The sequence below is a fragment of the Molossus molossus genome, unplaced genomic scaffold (assembly GCF_014108415.1).
Source record: "Molossus molossus isolate mMolMol1 unplaced genomic scaffold, mMolMol1.p scaffold_m16_p_8, whole genome shotgun sequence".
Lineage (NCBI taxonomy): Eukaryota > Metazoa > Chordata > Mammalia > Chiroptera > Molossidae > Molossus > Molossus molossus.
Window position 1 is genome coordinate 106,829,979 of NW_023425402.1, and position 12,685 is coordinate 106,842,663.

The 12,685-nt window shown below is 57.0% G+C and overlaps 1 protein-coding gene across 3 annotated transcripts in view; it reads left to right on the forward strand.

Annotated features, from left to right (window-relative positions):
• Nucleotides 1-12,685, forward strand: part of IGF2R (insulin like growth factor 2 receptor) — a 99,058-nt gene that overhangs the window by 81,872 nt on the left and 4,501 nt on the right. For all 3 annotated transcript variants that reach the window (XM_036248039.1, XM_036248040.1, XM_036248041.1), the window contains 10 exons: nucleotides 1,248-1,397; nucleotides 4,011-4,172; nucleotides 5,346-5,553; nucleotides 5,838-5,984; nucleotides 6,963-7,197; nucleotides 7,868-8,004; nucleotides 9,126-9,240; nucleotides 10,046-10,192; nucleotides 10,809-10,996; nucleotides 12,037-12,223. In XM_036248039.1, the coding sequence (XP_036103932.1) occupies nucleotides 1,248-1,397; nucleotides 4,011-4,172; nucleotides 5,346-5,553; nucleotides 5,838-5,984; nucleotides 6,963-7,197; nucleotides 7,868-8,004; nucleotides 9,126-9,240; nucleotides 10,046-10,192; nucleotides 10,809-10,996; nucleotides 12,037-12,223 (1,676 nt within the window). The remainder of the gene's footprint in view (nucleotides 1-1,247; nucleotides 1,398-4,010; nucleotides 4,173-5,345; nucleotides 5,554-5,837; nucleotides 5,985-6,962; nucleotides 7,198-7,867; nucleotides 8,005-9,125; nucleotides 9,241-10,045; nucleotides 10,193-10,808; nucleotides 10,997-12,036; nucleotides 12,224-12,685) is intronic.

A 12,685-nucleotide genomic window follows, 5' to 3' on the forward strand; every position in this document is an offset into this window, starting at 1 on the left:
TTTTTTTTGTTTATCCTCACCCGAGGACATTTTTCCATTCATCTTCAGATAGAGCAGGAGGGAGAAAGGGAGGAAGAGAGAGAGAAATATCGGTGTGAGAGAGACACATCGACTGGCTGCCACCCACACGACCCCTACCGGGCAGGGTACAACCACAACCGAGGTACGTGCCCTTAGCGGGAACCAAACTCGGGACTCTCTGGACTGCAGGCCGACACTCTAACTGCAGAGCCAAACTGGCCAGGGCTAAATTCGCATTTTTAGTGTAGATTTGGATTTTCAAAACTTGTCTTCATGAGTTATATTTGTGTTTTGTCAAATCCTTGATAGGTGTTATTTTTTGAAATGCATCTCAAAAGTGGTGTATTTCTCTCTGTATTCTTTAAATAGTGAGCCCTGTCGTCAGGTATCTAGATGTCCTTTTAAAAGTTGGACATTATCTGCGGCGTTGTCAGGAGCGGGCAAAGGAATTGCTCAAGAGGTGGTTGACAGCCTCAGCCACGTGGGAGGTGCAGGGCCTGGGTGAGCCCAGTCTCGGGAAGCCCTTCTGTGTCAACTGCCCCCCAGTGCAGATTGGGATCTGCTGTGTTGTACTGCCTGGCTACCCTTTTTCAGCTCTTAAAAACGAATGTGTTCTCTAATCAGAGGGGCTGTTGCATGTTGTGGCTGGAACACGCCCACAGTGGTAAATGGGAAGTTACAGCTTCATTCTCACCCTTGCGCGTGCGCGCGTGCACACACACACACACACACACACACACTCAGGCACTTGTATCTGCCCTGGCGTTCACCGTTCTTCCCTTCGTGTTCATTTGCTCCGAAGTGCGTACTGAGCAGCCAGTGCTGGGTGCTGAGCGGAGTGGTGAAGGGTGGCGTGAGCGTGGCCGCGCCCTCCGCCAAGGGAGGGGCAGGCCCAGCGCAGGGCTCGGCAGGAGACGGTCAGCGTGGGGCACACGGGGTTCGGCCTTCTCGCTGTGACTGGAGAGAAATGCCTGAAGTCTGGAGCCTCTGAAGTGCTGTGGGTAGAAATAGAGCTGTTACCACCAGCCACGGATCGGAGGGGATGGCCCCGGACTGAGTGTTCTGTGCAGCGTCTGACTGTCAGGACCTACCAGGGAGTTGCCATGACCCGGTTTCCTTAGCCGCTAATCATGTTCAAAACGGATGAGGTGTAATTTTTGCAATTTTGTATAAACCCGGGGAACAATGAATTTCCTGAAACACTGTTTGCGTTCTTCTTTGTTCAGGACATCGGCCGAGTCACAGGACCTCCGATACTCAATTCCGTGGCTAACGAAGTGTACTTGAACTTCGAAAGCAGTACTCCTTGCCAGGCAGACAAGCATTTCAACTACACCTCGCTGATCGCTTTCCACTGCAAGAGAGGCGTGAGCATGGTGAGTGTGCCGCGAGTGTGCAGCTGGGAGGTGAAGTGCGTGTGCGCCAGTCCGGGCTGGAAGCCACGGAGCCCGTTCGGAGCCGAGGCTGCCCGTGCTCTGTCTCCGCCTCGGATCGCACCGCCCGGCCGTCGTGCACCTGAATAATTTCATGTGTGAATTTACAAGTGAGCAGGCCCATCCTGAATTAGCAGGGCAGGTTTTGCAGAGAGGGGCTACTGTAATTTAAAAACACGACCCACTTGAGTACAAGAGTGGTATTCAGCTTGGCCGACCCATGTATAAAAGACTCACAACCTTTTCTCAAAACTGCAACATTGTGATTGATTCATACGAGGAAGACTGACAGACTTTCAGAGGCTGTAATCACCTCGGATCCAGACGTTAGCAAACAAAAGGAGACCCTCGGGAATCAAAGTAGGTCCCACAAAGTTGTACATTTGACTTTGGAGGAGGTTATTATTTCTGTTCTGGGTGCATTTAAAAAATATGTCGTTACAGATTCTTTGCATATGTTTTTCTTTTTTTTTTTTTTTTTTTTTTTTTTTTTTTTTTATCCTCACCCGAGGACATTTTTCCATTTTTGTTCAGATAGAGCGGGAGGGAGAGAGAGGAAGAGAGAGAGAGAGAAACATCGATGTGAAGGGACACATCGAGTGGCTGCCACCCGCACGACCAACCAGGGCCGGGGACAAACTGCAACCGAGGTACATGCCCTTAGCGGGAACCGAACCCGGGTCTCTCTGGACCACAGGCCGATGCTCTAACCGCTGAGCCAAACCGGCCAGGGCTTTGCATATGTTTTTCTCTTGACTGCCCTCTGCGAGTAAAAGAAAAATTAGGAGATTATGGCCCCCATTTCTCTCTGGGTCAGAACAGCTGGGGGACGTGCTTGTGGAAACCCCTCCCCCCCTGCCCCTTGTCTGTGCTCCTGAGGTCCATGAAACCCCGAAAACTTCCAGTCCTTCGACATGAATGGACCGAGGCTGCTGTGGACTGTGTCTGTCCCACCTAATGTGGACACTCGTACATCTTGCTGCAGAAATAATAACGTACTTGGTGACAGGGCTCTGTGTGTGTGTGATGTAATAGAAATACACAGGAGGTGGCCCTGGCTGGTGTGTGTGGCTTAGTGGTTAGAGTGTTGGCCTACACACTGAAGGGTCTCAGGTTTGACTCCCTGTCAAGGGCACGTGCCTGGTTCCATCGTCGCCCTCGTCAGTTGGGGTCATGCAGGAGGCAACCAATCGATGTGTCTCTCTCACATTGATGTTTCTCCCCAACCCCATTAGGAAGGGAGGGAGGGAGGGAGGGAGGGAAGGAAGGGAAGGAAGGAAGGAAGGAAGGAAGGAAGGAAGGAAGGAAGGAAGGAAGGAAGGAAGGAAGGAAGGAAGGAAGGAGGAAGGAGGGAGGGAGGGAGGAAGGAAGGAAGGAAGGAAGGAAGGAAGGAATACAGGGGTGGGCAAAGTAGGTTCTTGGTTGTGAGTGAACGGAAATTGTGTCATTGTCCATTGTCCATACGAAGCACTGGAACCCTGCCCCTGCCCACCCTGTGTATCCCCAGACCCCTCTTAGAGCCCCAGTGATGGACTTCCAAGGCCCAGCTGGCTCTGGGGTTCAGGTCATGGACACTAGCTCCCTGACGTGTCTTGCAGTTTCCGTGAGATGACTTTCCGATTTCTTGGCCGGATACAGTATGTGGACAGTGGCAGAAAGTGACAAGGAGGGACAGTGTAACTGAGAGCGGGGACGACAACCAAACCTCGCGGGGGGCTCTCGGCACAAAGGCCCGGTGTGCGGGTGTGGGATGATCTGGTTAGGGAGGCAGGCGAGTTGGTCTCTTCCTGCGTGTGTGCGTGTTCAGGCGGTGTCTTAGGAGGAGCACTGGTGTCGCCCTGAGATGAGCCGCGGTGCCGTGCCCGCTGTGCCCCGAGGCTGCGGCGGTTCTGCGGCTGGGTGTCCGCTGACTTCTGCTCCCTGTCTGAGCTGCTGCTCATGGCCCTGGTCAGTGTTCGGTGCATTTAGGGGCAAGGGCCCCCACACGGGTTACTCCAGTTCTGGAAAGATTTTCAGGTGCTTTTCTTCCCCTGTGGTTTTTATTTTCAGTGGAAATACTTTTTCCACTTGAGTTTCTAGAAAAAAAGATTCTCAGCAGTAATGAACAATAAAATTATCGACCAGCTGCCGCCTCTGTTCCTGTGGCTGCTGAGTGAGGGAGTAGACACTGGTGGACACGCTTGGCCTGTGCAGTGTCGGGCCGTGGCTCTCGCCCTCGCTGGGAATATCCGTGTCCGGAAGCGGGAACGCTCCTGTGAGCACGTCCAGGCCCACGTTCCTCCTCCGCCAGGGTCTCCGTTTCACATATGTCTGTCGTGACCTTTAGAGACTTCTCGCTCCTTCTCGGCTGCGGCCAGGACCCTTCTCCCGGGCAGTGAGGGTGCCTGAGCCTGGTGCCTGTGTGTGGTGCTCGGCCGGCCAGCGGGGGAGGGTGCCAGACCTCACCCACGTGGGTCGTCAACACCTGTGTGCGGTGCTCGGCCGGCCAATGGGGGGGCGGAGGTGCCGGGCCTCACCCACGTGGGTCGTCAACACCTGTGCTCTCCTTCCAAACAGGGGACCCCCGAGCTGCTGCGGACCAGCGACTGCGACTTTGTGTTTGAGTGGGAGACGCCGCTGGTCTGTCCTGACGAAGTGAAGGTGGAAGGCTGCTCCCTGATGGACGAGCAGCTGTACTACAGCTTCAACTTGTCCAGCCTATCCAAAAGCACCTTCAAGGTAGTCCCTGCACCAGGCCCGGGGGCGGGCAGGCCAGGGCCTGGGTTCTTTCTGATGTCCGAGGTGTTTCAGGTAATGTGACGTCTGACCACTGAGGCAGGCACAGAGGGTGGCGCTTGTCGGGGGTCTGGGTCTGTGCTCACCTGCCGCAGCTGACACTCGAGCTGTGCTTTCTGGTTCAGAGCTTCCCACCCTTAGGCACGTGAGGGTTAAATGACCCTGTGAGGTCACCTGGGGGCCCTCACATCACAGGCGAAGAACAGGTGGCGGGACGTCCTTGTCCCCACATACTTGGAGGGGCAGGTACCCAAGGGGCAGGTACCCGAGGGGCAGGTACCCGGAGGGGCAGGTACCGGAGGGGCAGGTACCGGAGGGGCAGGTTCCCGAGGGGCAGGTACCCGAGGGGCAGGTACCCGAGGGGCAGGTACCCGGAGGGGCAGGTTCCCGGAGGGGCAGCGTCACATGGAGTTCTACACTGTGGTCAGCCTGGGCTCAAAAGAGAGAGACAGCTGTTCCACTGACCCCAGAGGCATGGTGGGGGAGACAGGAGGTCCCTCCGACCTGAGACGCGTGTGAGCCTGCTTGGGGCCCGTCTTACTCCTGGCCTGTGAGTCACGGACTCTTCGTTATGTCGATGAGGCTGTGGCCACCTCGGTTCCTGGTGGTTGGGGATCCTAGACCCCTAGGCCTGTGATCTAGATGGTGCCTAGTTGGGCGGCTATGGCCACGCCCACAGGACCCCGGCACTGCTCGGGGGGCAGCTGGAGAGTGGTTCACCCGAACTGTATGCCCTGGGCCCTGTGACGGGCTCTCCTGACAGGTGCGCAGCAGGTGTGAGCCTGCAGAGGGCGGGGCCGGCAAGGCAGGTAAGGTGCACACTGGTCGTGGAGCACCTACTGTGTGCTCAGTCCTCACCAGCGCCGTGTTTCAGATGGGCAGGCGTGGCGCAGGACGGCCAGCAGTGTGCTGCCGTGGGGGGGGCAGAAGGAAGCAGGCGGGGCCCAGGGCGGAGGGGCGCGGGCGTCCGGAGAGCAGGCCGGCCAGGGCCAGAGGAGAGGAGCTCCCGGGCCCCGACACCAGCACGGCAGGGGCAGCCTGCTCTGCACCCGCCGCCCCTGCCGTGCTCACGCCGCACCTGGGACCCGTCACAGCCACGTGCTGTCCCCTGTCCAGGTGACCCGAGACTCGCGCACCTACAGCTTGGGGGTGTGCACAGCGGCCGCGGGCCCGGATGAAGGCGGTTGTAAGGACGGAGGCGTCTGTCTGCTGTCCGGGAGCAAGGGGGTGTCGTTTGGACGGCTGGCGTCGATGAGGCTGGACTACAGGCACCAGGACGAAGCAGTCATCTTAAGTTATGCCAACGGAGACAGTTGCCCTCCAGGTAAAACTGCGCAGCGGGGTGACACATTCTTAGTAAACACGGAATTGGACCTGGCAGCGGGAGAAAGCCGTGACACCCCAAACCCTGAGTGGCGAGACCTTGGGCTGGACCACGGGATGGCACGTCCCGACAGCCTTGGGGGGAGGCCCGGTGGTCCTGAAGGTGGTCTCGGGTGACCCTTGGTGTGGGAGGTCCTCCGCGACCATTCTAGGTCATCGGTGACCACACGCGGCGGAGCACATCCCCGTCGCGTTGGCCCTGGGTCATGCCGGTGTTCTTTCCAGAAACCGAGGAAGGGGACCCCTGTGTGTTCCCCTTCATCGTCAACGGGAAGAGCTATGACGAGTGTGTCCTGGAGAACAGGGTGCGGCTGTGGTGCGCCACGACCGCGAACTACGACCGCGACCACGAGTGGGGCTTCTGCAGACAGTGTAAGTGGCGGGCACTGCGGGCCGTCCGGGCACGGGCTGGTCCCAGCTGGCACGCTCCGAGGCTCGCTTCTGAGGGCGCCTGGCCTCCGTGGCCCTCCGTGTGGACGGCAGCAGCTCTGTCGCATGTCACTGTTTTCCTCGTCAGGGCTGCTTTTCATAAAGGAAGGATGTTTTTAATCATTCCACGGCTCATGTTGCGTAACCGTGCGTGGAGACCACAGCGGGGTTGACGGGCACATGCTGGGTGGTCAGCTAGGCTCTCACCAGCTTGAGACACGTGTCCTCGCACCAGGCCCAGCGTCGATGACTCAGTCCTGCCTCAGAGTGACTGCTTGTCATGGGTCTGCAGGGAGGCAAGTGACTAATCAGGAGGGGCCGGGGCCCTTCATCGACTCTGCTGCCTGGCAGGCCTGGCCGGGGCTGGGGGTGTCATGGTGAACCCGCTCCGAGCCCTCACTCCTGTGATGTTTAGACACAGTGACACGTGAGTCCTCCTAATGTGTGTGACAATCTGATGTGAGTTCCCGAGGAAAGTGAGCTGAGGAAACTGTGTAAAAAGTGACTTAATTCTTGTACGTGATCAGGGAGCAGAATGGTGTGTGTATTCAAGTTATAAACGATCAGTTCCCGGGGGCTACTGTGGTTTGTTTGGAGGCTCATGGCCGCAGGACTCTTCCCCTGGCCTGTGGGATGCCACGCACACGTGTAGAGATCATTGTGGGTGTCTTGTCACTTTGCTTATTGTTGTCTTTGGTGCTTTAGTCAGGTTTGAACACCTGTCCTTGGGGAACTGTGTTAGAGGTGTAAGGTCGTTAAGCACAGTGAGACGCACTGGTCTGTTTAGGGATACGCTGTATGTGAATTGAACAAAGTGAGGCCTGGCTGGGGCGGCGTGGGGAGGCCGGCGTGGGGTGTGAGGACCGTGCGACACCGGCTGTTTGTGGTCTGATGGTTTCCCTCCGCGCTGCTGCTCCCCAGCCAACAGCCACAGGACGTCTGCTATCATCTTCAAGTGTGACGAGGATGCGGATGTCGGGCGGCCACAGGTCTTCAGTGAAACCCGCGGCTGTGAGGTGACGTTTGAGTGGAAGACGAACGTTGTGTGCCCTCCAAAGAAGATGGAGTGCAGATTCATCCAGGGGCACAAGACCTACGACCTGCGGCTGCTGTCCTCGCTCACCGGGTCCTGGATCTTTGTCCACCAGGGGGCCTCGTGAGTACCTTCCCCACTCGCCAGCCACGTCTCACTCTCCTGCCGGTCCTGGGCCCGCGGTGGGCCCCCTCCTGTCCCCGGGTGGGACTGCTGTCAGTCGGAAGGTTATGATGGCGTGGGTGTTTCCTGGGCGCAGCCCCGAGGTGTCGGGCATGGGTTAGCAGGCAGAGCTGAGCGGAAACCAGAGAAGCTGGTGGTCAGCTGTTGACCTCATCCAGTTAGGTTCGATTTGACTTGTGTTGGTGAGGGTGGTGGCCTTCCGATGCCGGGTTTCTGGAAGGCGTGTTCATTCCCCAGCTCTGTGGCATGAACTCCTTAGGCTGTGCTGGCCCGAGGTCATTGACTGTACCGACCGCCCCAGGTATGGGGCCTGCTCTCTGCCAGGCACGCTCAGTCCTGCGGGCTCGCCTCAGAGGGGCGTGGACTCGGAGGGCTGCAGCCACCTCTCAGGTGAGCAGGCCCCACGCGTCGCAGGGCTCGCCCCGTGTGCCGGCTGGCACACCCCTTCTTCTGCAGGGAGCACTGACCTGTCTGCAGAGCGGTGTCGGGGCTGCGCTCAGAGGTGCTTCGGGCTCCTTGCTGCCGGACGACGGCTGTTCGGAAAGTAGCGGGAGAGCTGCTCTGAGTGGGGAGGTGGAGGCTGACCTGCCCCTGCTCTTGTGCTCCGCAGGTACTACATAAACCTGTGCCAGCAGGTCTACAAGGGGCCCCTCAACTGCTCCGGCAGGGCCAGCATTTGCAAGAAGACCGCATCTGGGGACGTGCAGGTTCTGGGGCTGGTGCACACGCAGAAGCTGGATGTCGTGGGTGAGGCCTGGGTCCCGCCCCTGCGGGAGGGGGGGGTGTTCTCGAGGGGTCAGCACAGACTGGGGGTGAAGCTCCCAGGCACTGTTCCCATGACCGTTTCTCAGGCCTTCTGATAACTCCTGGGACAGTCAAATAAGTGCTACTTGGTATTCTCTGAGACAGCAGGTCCGGGGGTGTGTTTAGAGCCCAGCTCCTTGGGGAGGTGCTTCTCCCCGGGGGAAGGCAGGATGGGTCGGGTCCCTGTGAATCCTTGCTCTTGCGGGGGCTGAATACCTGGGTGTGTAGGTACGTGTGCAAGCGTTCACTGGGGAGAGCCGGACAGTTACACGAGAACTTGGTGTAGGTAATTCAGGGGTACATTTTATAACGTCTTGCCAATTGGAGAAATAGTAATGAAGCTCTTTGTCTTGGTATTAACGAAAAGTGCATCTTGCAGTTGGTATTGAGACTCTGCTGTTCGTTATGTGGAGGAGGCGGGTGGGGCTTTCTTCGTGAGGAGTAGCTGGGGTGTGTTGGGACCAGTAAGGAGGAAACATTCGCCTTCGCCTGTTGGACTGGAGTGGGGTCGTCGAGCTGTCCTGACTGAATCGCAGGTGACGACTTCGCTCGAAGCTGTTGACATGGAGAAGGAAATCCTGAGGGGTCACTCAGCCTTGATGAAAACCACATTGCTTTCTGCAGGTCGAGGGGGGAGAGTCACCCCACAGGCAGGAGTGCCTAGACCTCCCTGCCCACAATATGACCCCCTTTGGCGGTTTAGTTTTGGCTGCGCGAGCGGCTGCTCACAGGCTCGGCCGGAGCAGCTGTTCCTGCGAGTCAGTTACTGTGGCCATTGGACGTCTTTCCGGCCACTTCCTTGGCCAGCTGGGCTCTGAGGCTTCGCTGGACGCTCAGCGGTGATCTGCTGGCTCCCAGTGCGCCGGGGGAGCCATCTAGGGGCAGCCACAGTGACTCCCCACCGCGGCCAGGAGGCTCGGCCCAGGGGCTGATAATCGGGCGATACGTTTTCAGAAAGCCAATTTTTTTCTGTCCTGGTCCTTGGTGTAGATTTTGACTTCCAACTTTGAAGGTTTTCATAAAGCACTAGAAGTAACACCTTTTCCATCATTTGTGTGTTCCAGACGACAAAGTCATCGTAACATATTCCAAAGGTGATAAGTGTGGAAGAAACAAGACTATATCCACCGTCATAGAGCTGGCCTGCGCGAAGACGGTGGGCAGGCCTGCATTCCGGAGGTGAGGGTCTCGGGACCACGGAGAGTGTGGGGGCTCCTGAGCACTGCTCTCTGCTCTTCACTGGGGTTTGTGAGTGTGTGAGCCAGGACAGGATGTTGATAGTCATGATGTGAAGGGGCTGGTGCTGAGACTTGGGGCTGGGGGTGCAGGGCTGCTCCCGCAGGAAAATGTGTGGGGACACACCGCTACTGGACTGAAGCAGCCAGTGTTCAAGTCTGGGACCCACCAGCAGGTGGGGCCAGCGCCTGGGATGCTGCCCATGGAGTCTGCTGGAATTCTCCAGGCAGTTCTGCATCTGGTGTGAGGGGGACGTTTGACCAGTAGAGGGAGCATGTGAGCCGCCCTCTGAACAAAGGAGCCCCTTCCGAGCTGGGCCGGAGAGGGAAGGCCCAGGGGTGGTTGATTGTCCGCAGGCTTGATCACTTTGAGTCTAAAAGCTTTCTCAAATAAAAATTAAAAATCGAGGAGCAACTTTTCCCCCCCAGCTTTTAGATGTTGCATGGTTTCTAAATTTAAAAAATTGTGTTAAACTCTTGCCTACTTTTTCACATTGTTGATGTACTAGCTGGTCCTCTTTCCTATTATGGTTTTGAGGAAAGTGACTGAAATAGTCATCTTAGCCAGAACTGCCTGCCTGCCTGCCCATCCCTGGGAGGGAGGGAGGCTTGGCGGTGGAGACCCATGGGGACCTGAGGTCCTCTCGGATGGACGACGAGCCCTGGGCTTTGTGCTGCAGTCGCCTTGCGGAGCCTCGCACAGTCCAGCCCCGGTCTGGCTGTGACCGCGCCCCTGCCCCTTCTTCCAGGTTCGACATGGACAGCTGCACCTACTACTTCAGCTGGGACTCGCGGGCTGCCTGCGCCGTGAAGCCGCAGGAGGTGCAGATGGTGAACGGGACCATCACCAACCCCGCCGACGGCCAGAGCGTCAATCTGGGAGACATTTATTTTAAGTGAGTGCAGCCTTGTCCTCTGAGCGCTGCGCCGTGGTCCAGGCGCAGCCGGCAGTCCGGGGCGCTCCCTGGCTGAGCGCCGCGACATCCACAGGCCGCGCGTTAGTTACTGTTTCTAGGTAGTCGGTGTGTTTGCCTCAAACAAGGGAAAGCGTAGCTCAGCCGCGAAGTTTTAACACCAAAGATGGTGAATTCTCTCGAGTGTAAAGATAAAGTCGCTCTTCCCCCCCTTGCTTTACCATAAGCCCAGGGGTTGAAGCCAAAACCTTGCGAAACAACTTTTGATCAGGGATATATGGGCTTATCAGCTTCTGAAAACATGGTCAGTTCTTTGGCAGTGTCACTGGGAGGTTCTTGGGGTCGGGGGCCAAGGGGACTGGCTGTGCGGTGGGTGTGCAGCTGGACAGTGGAGGAGGGTGCACTGCTCCGCGCGGGCCTGGGCGGGGAGTGGGCGTGGGTGCCCGTCGGGGCGGGGGCTGGGAGCGGGTGCCCACCGGACTTCACGGGCTCAGAACCAGAGTGTCCCGCAGCCCCACACCCGCTCCCAGGACTGGGGTCACAGTGGATGGCTGTCCTAAAGGGCTGCTGGAGTCACTGCCAACCTCTGTCTCTGCAGGCCGTTCAGTGCCTCTGGGGACATCAGAGCGAATGGGGACAAGTACTTGTATGAAATCCAGCTCTCTTCCATCTCAAGCTCCAAGTATCCCGCTTGCTACGGGGCCAACATATGCCAGGTTAAACCGAATGACCAACACTTTAGTAGGAAAATTGGAACTTCTGATAAAACCAAATACTACATTCAAGGTAATTGCTCTTTTTCTGTTATCATTCCGTATTTAACTTCCTCAAAGGGAGAGCTTTAAAATGTTCATGAACCAACCCCCTTTAGTCGGACCGTCAGATGCATTTTAAAGCAAACGCACTGGTCTGATTTTTGCCTTATGTGCATCCGTCCAAATGAGTGGAACAGCCCGGGCCCCAGGACTCCCTGCCTCTGGCTGTAGCTGGCTGACGTGAACAGTTCGAGCCGCCCACAGCATGTGGAGGGGGCTGAATCTCCACAAGGCTCCTTCACTCGGACACTGCCAGTTTGGGGGGACTCCATCACCACCCTCAGGGTCGATGATTCACTGGAAGGACTGAGGACGCTGAGCGCTGTCAGTCACAGCTCCGGTTCACTACAGAGAAAGGACCCGGGTTACAATCAGCCAAGGGAAGATGCATGTAGGGCAGGGTTCAGGAGGGAGCAGGACACACTGCTGTCTCCCTGAGGAGTCAGGGTGTGGTACGTTCCCAGGTCTGCGTCACCAGCCAGGAGCTCACTGCCTCGTGGTGGCCAGGCCTTCACCGACGAACCCCGCATAGGTGGTCGGTCGGCTGGCTGGCTGGTTGGGTTCATTGGTTGGCTGGCTGGCTGGCTAGTTGGTTGGATGTATGGTTCATTGGCTAGTTGGTTGATTGGTTGGTTAGTGGCAGGTTGGTTGATTGGCTGGTTAGTTGTTGGCTGGTTGGTTGATTAGTTGATTGGTTGACTGGCTGGCTGGCTGGTAGCTCACTCGGTTGATCTGTGTCCAGGTGGGTGCAACAGCCTAGACACTCCAAATCATACTGTTAGCTGAGGACCAAAGCCAGGCCTCTTCCCGGGCGAGGCTCAAGTCTTTGTCGCTCAGCGACTTAGGGCAGCGGCTCCGCAAGGTGGGTCCGCCTGTGAAGAAGAGCACACAGGCGTTGGTGAAGGGCCCTTACACTTGACTTTGTGCAAACTTTGTACAAACTTGAAAAGACCACTCGGCCGTTACTGAGACAGCGACGGCAGCATCATTGAGGTTGTGCCTTCCTGACAGATGGCGACCTAGATGTGGTGTTCACCTCGTCCTCCAAGTGTGGGAAGGACAAGTCAAAGACGGTCTCTTCCACCATCTTCTTCCACTGCGACCCTTTGATGAAGGACGGGATCCCCGAGTTTAGCCACGAGACTGCCGACTGCCAGTACCTCTTCTCCTGGTACACCGCCGCCGTGTGCCCTCTGAGGTACGTGTGGGGTCCTGGCCGTGGCAGGGGTGGGCGTCAGTCATCTCGGAGACCCGAAACCAGTGAACCGGGTTTGCTTTTACTGTGAGCGCTAGTCCAGGAAAAAAAAGAAAAAAGTCAGCCTTCTCCCAAATTTTCCAGGAACACGGATGTAAAACAAGCCTCAACAAAATTTTAAAATATGTTTTTATTGACTTTGTTTTTTAGAGAGAAAGGAAGGGAGAGTGAGAGAGAGAAATACCGATGTGAGAGAGAAATACTGATTGGTTGCCTCTTGCCTCCTGCACGCCCCCACTGGGGATCGAGCCCGAAACCAGGGAATGTGCCCTGACTGGGAATCCAGCCGGGACTTCTCAGTCCACTGAGCCACAGCAGCGGGCTCAACGCATTTTTAAACGTCGGTGCCATATAAAAGACACAACAGTGCCATTAAGTTGGGAACCAGTGATAAGACGCTAATGG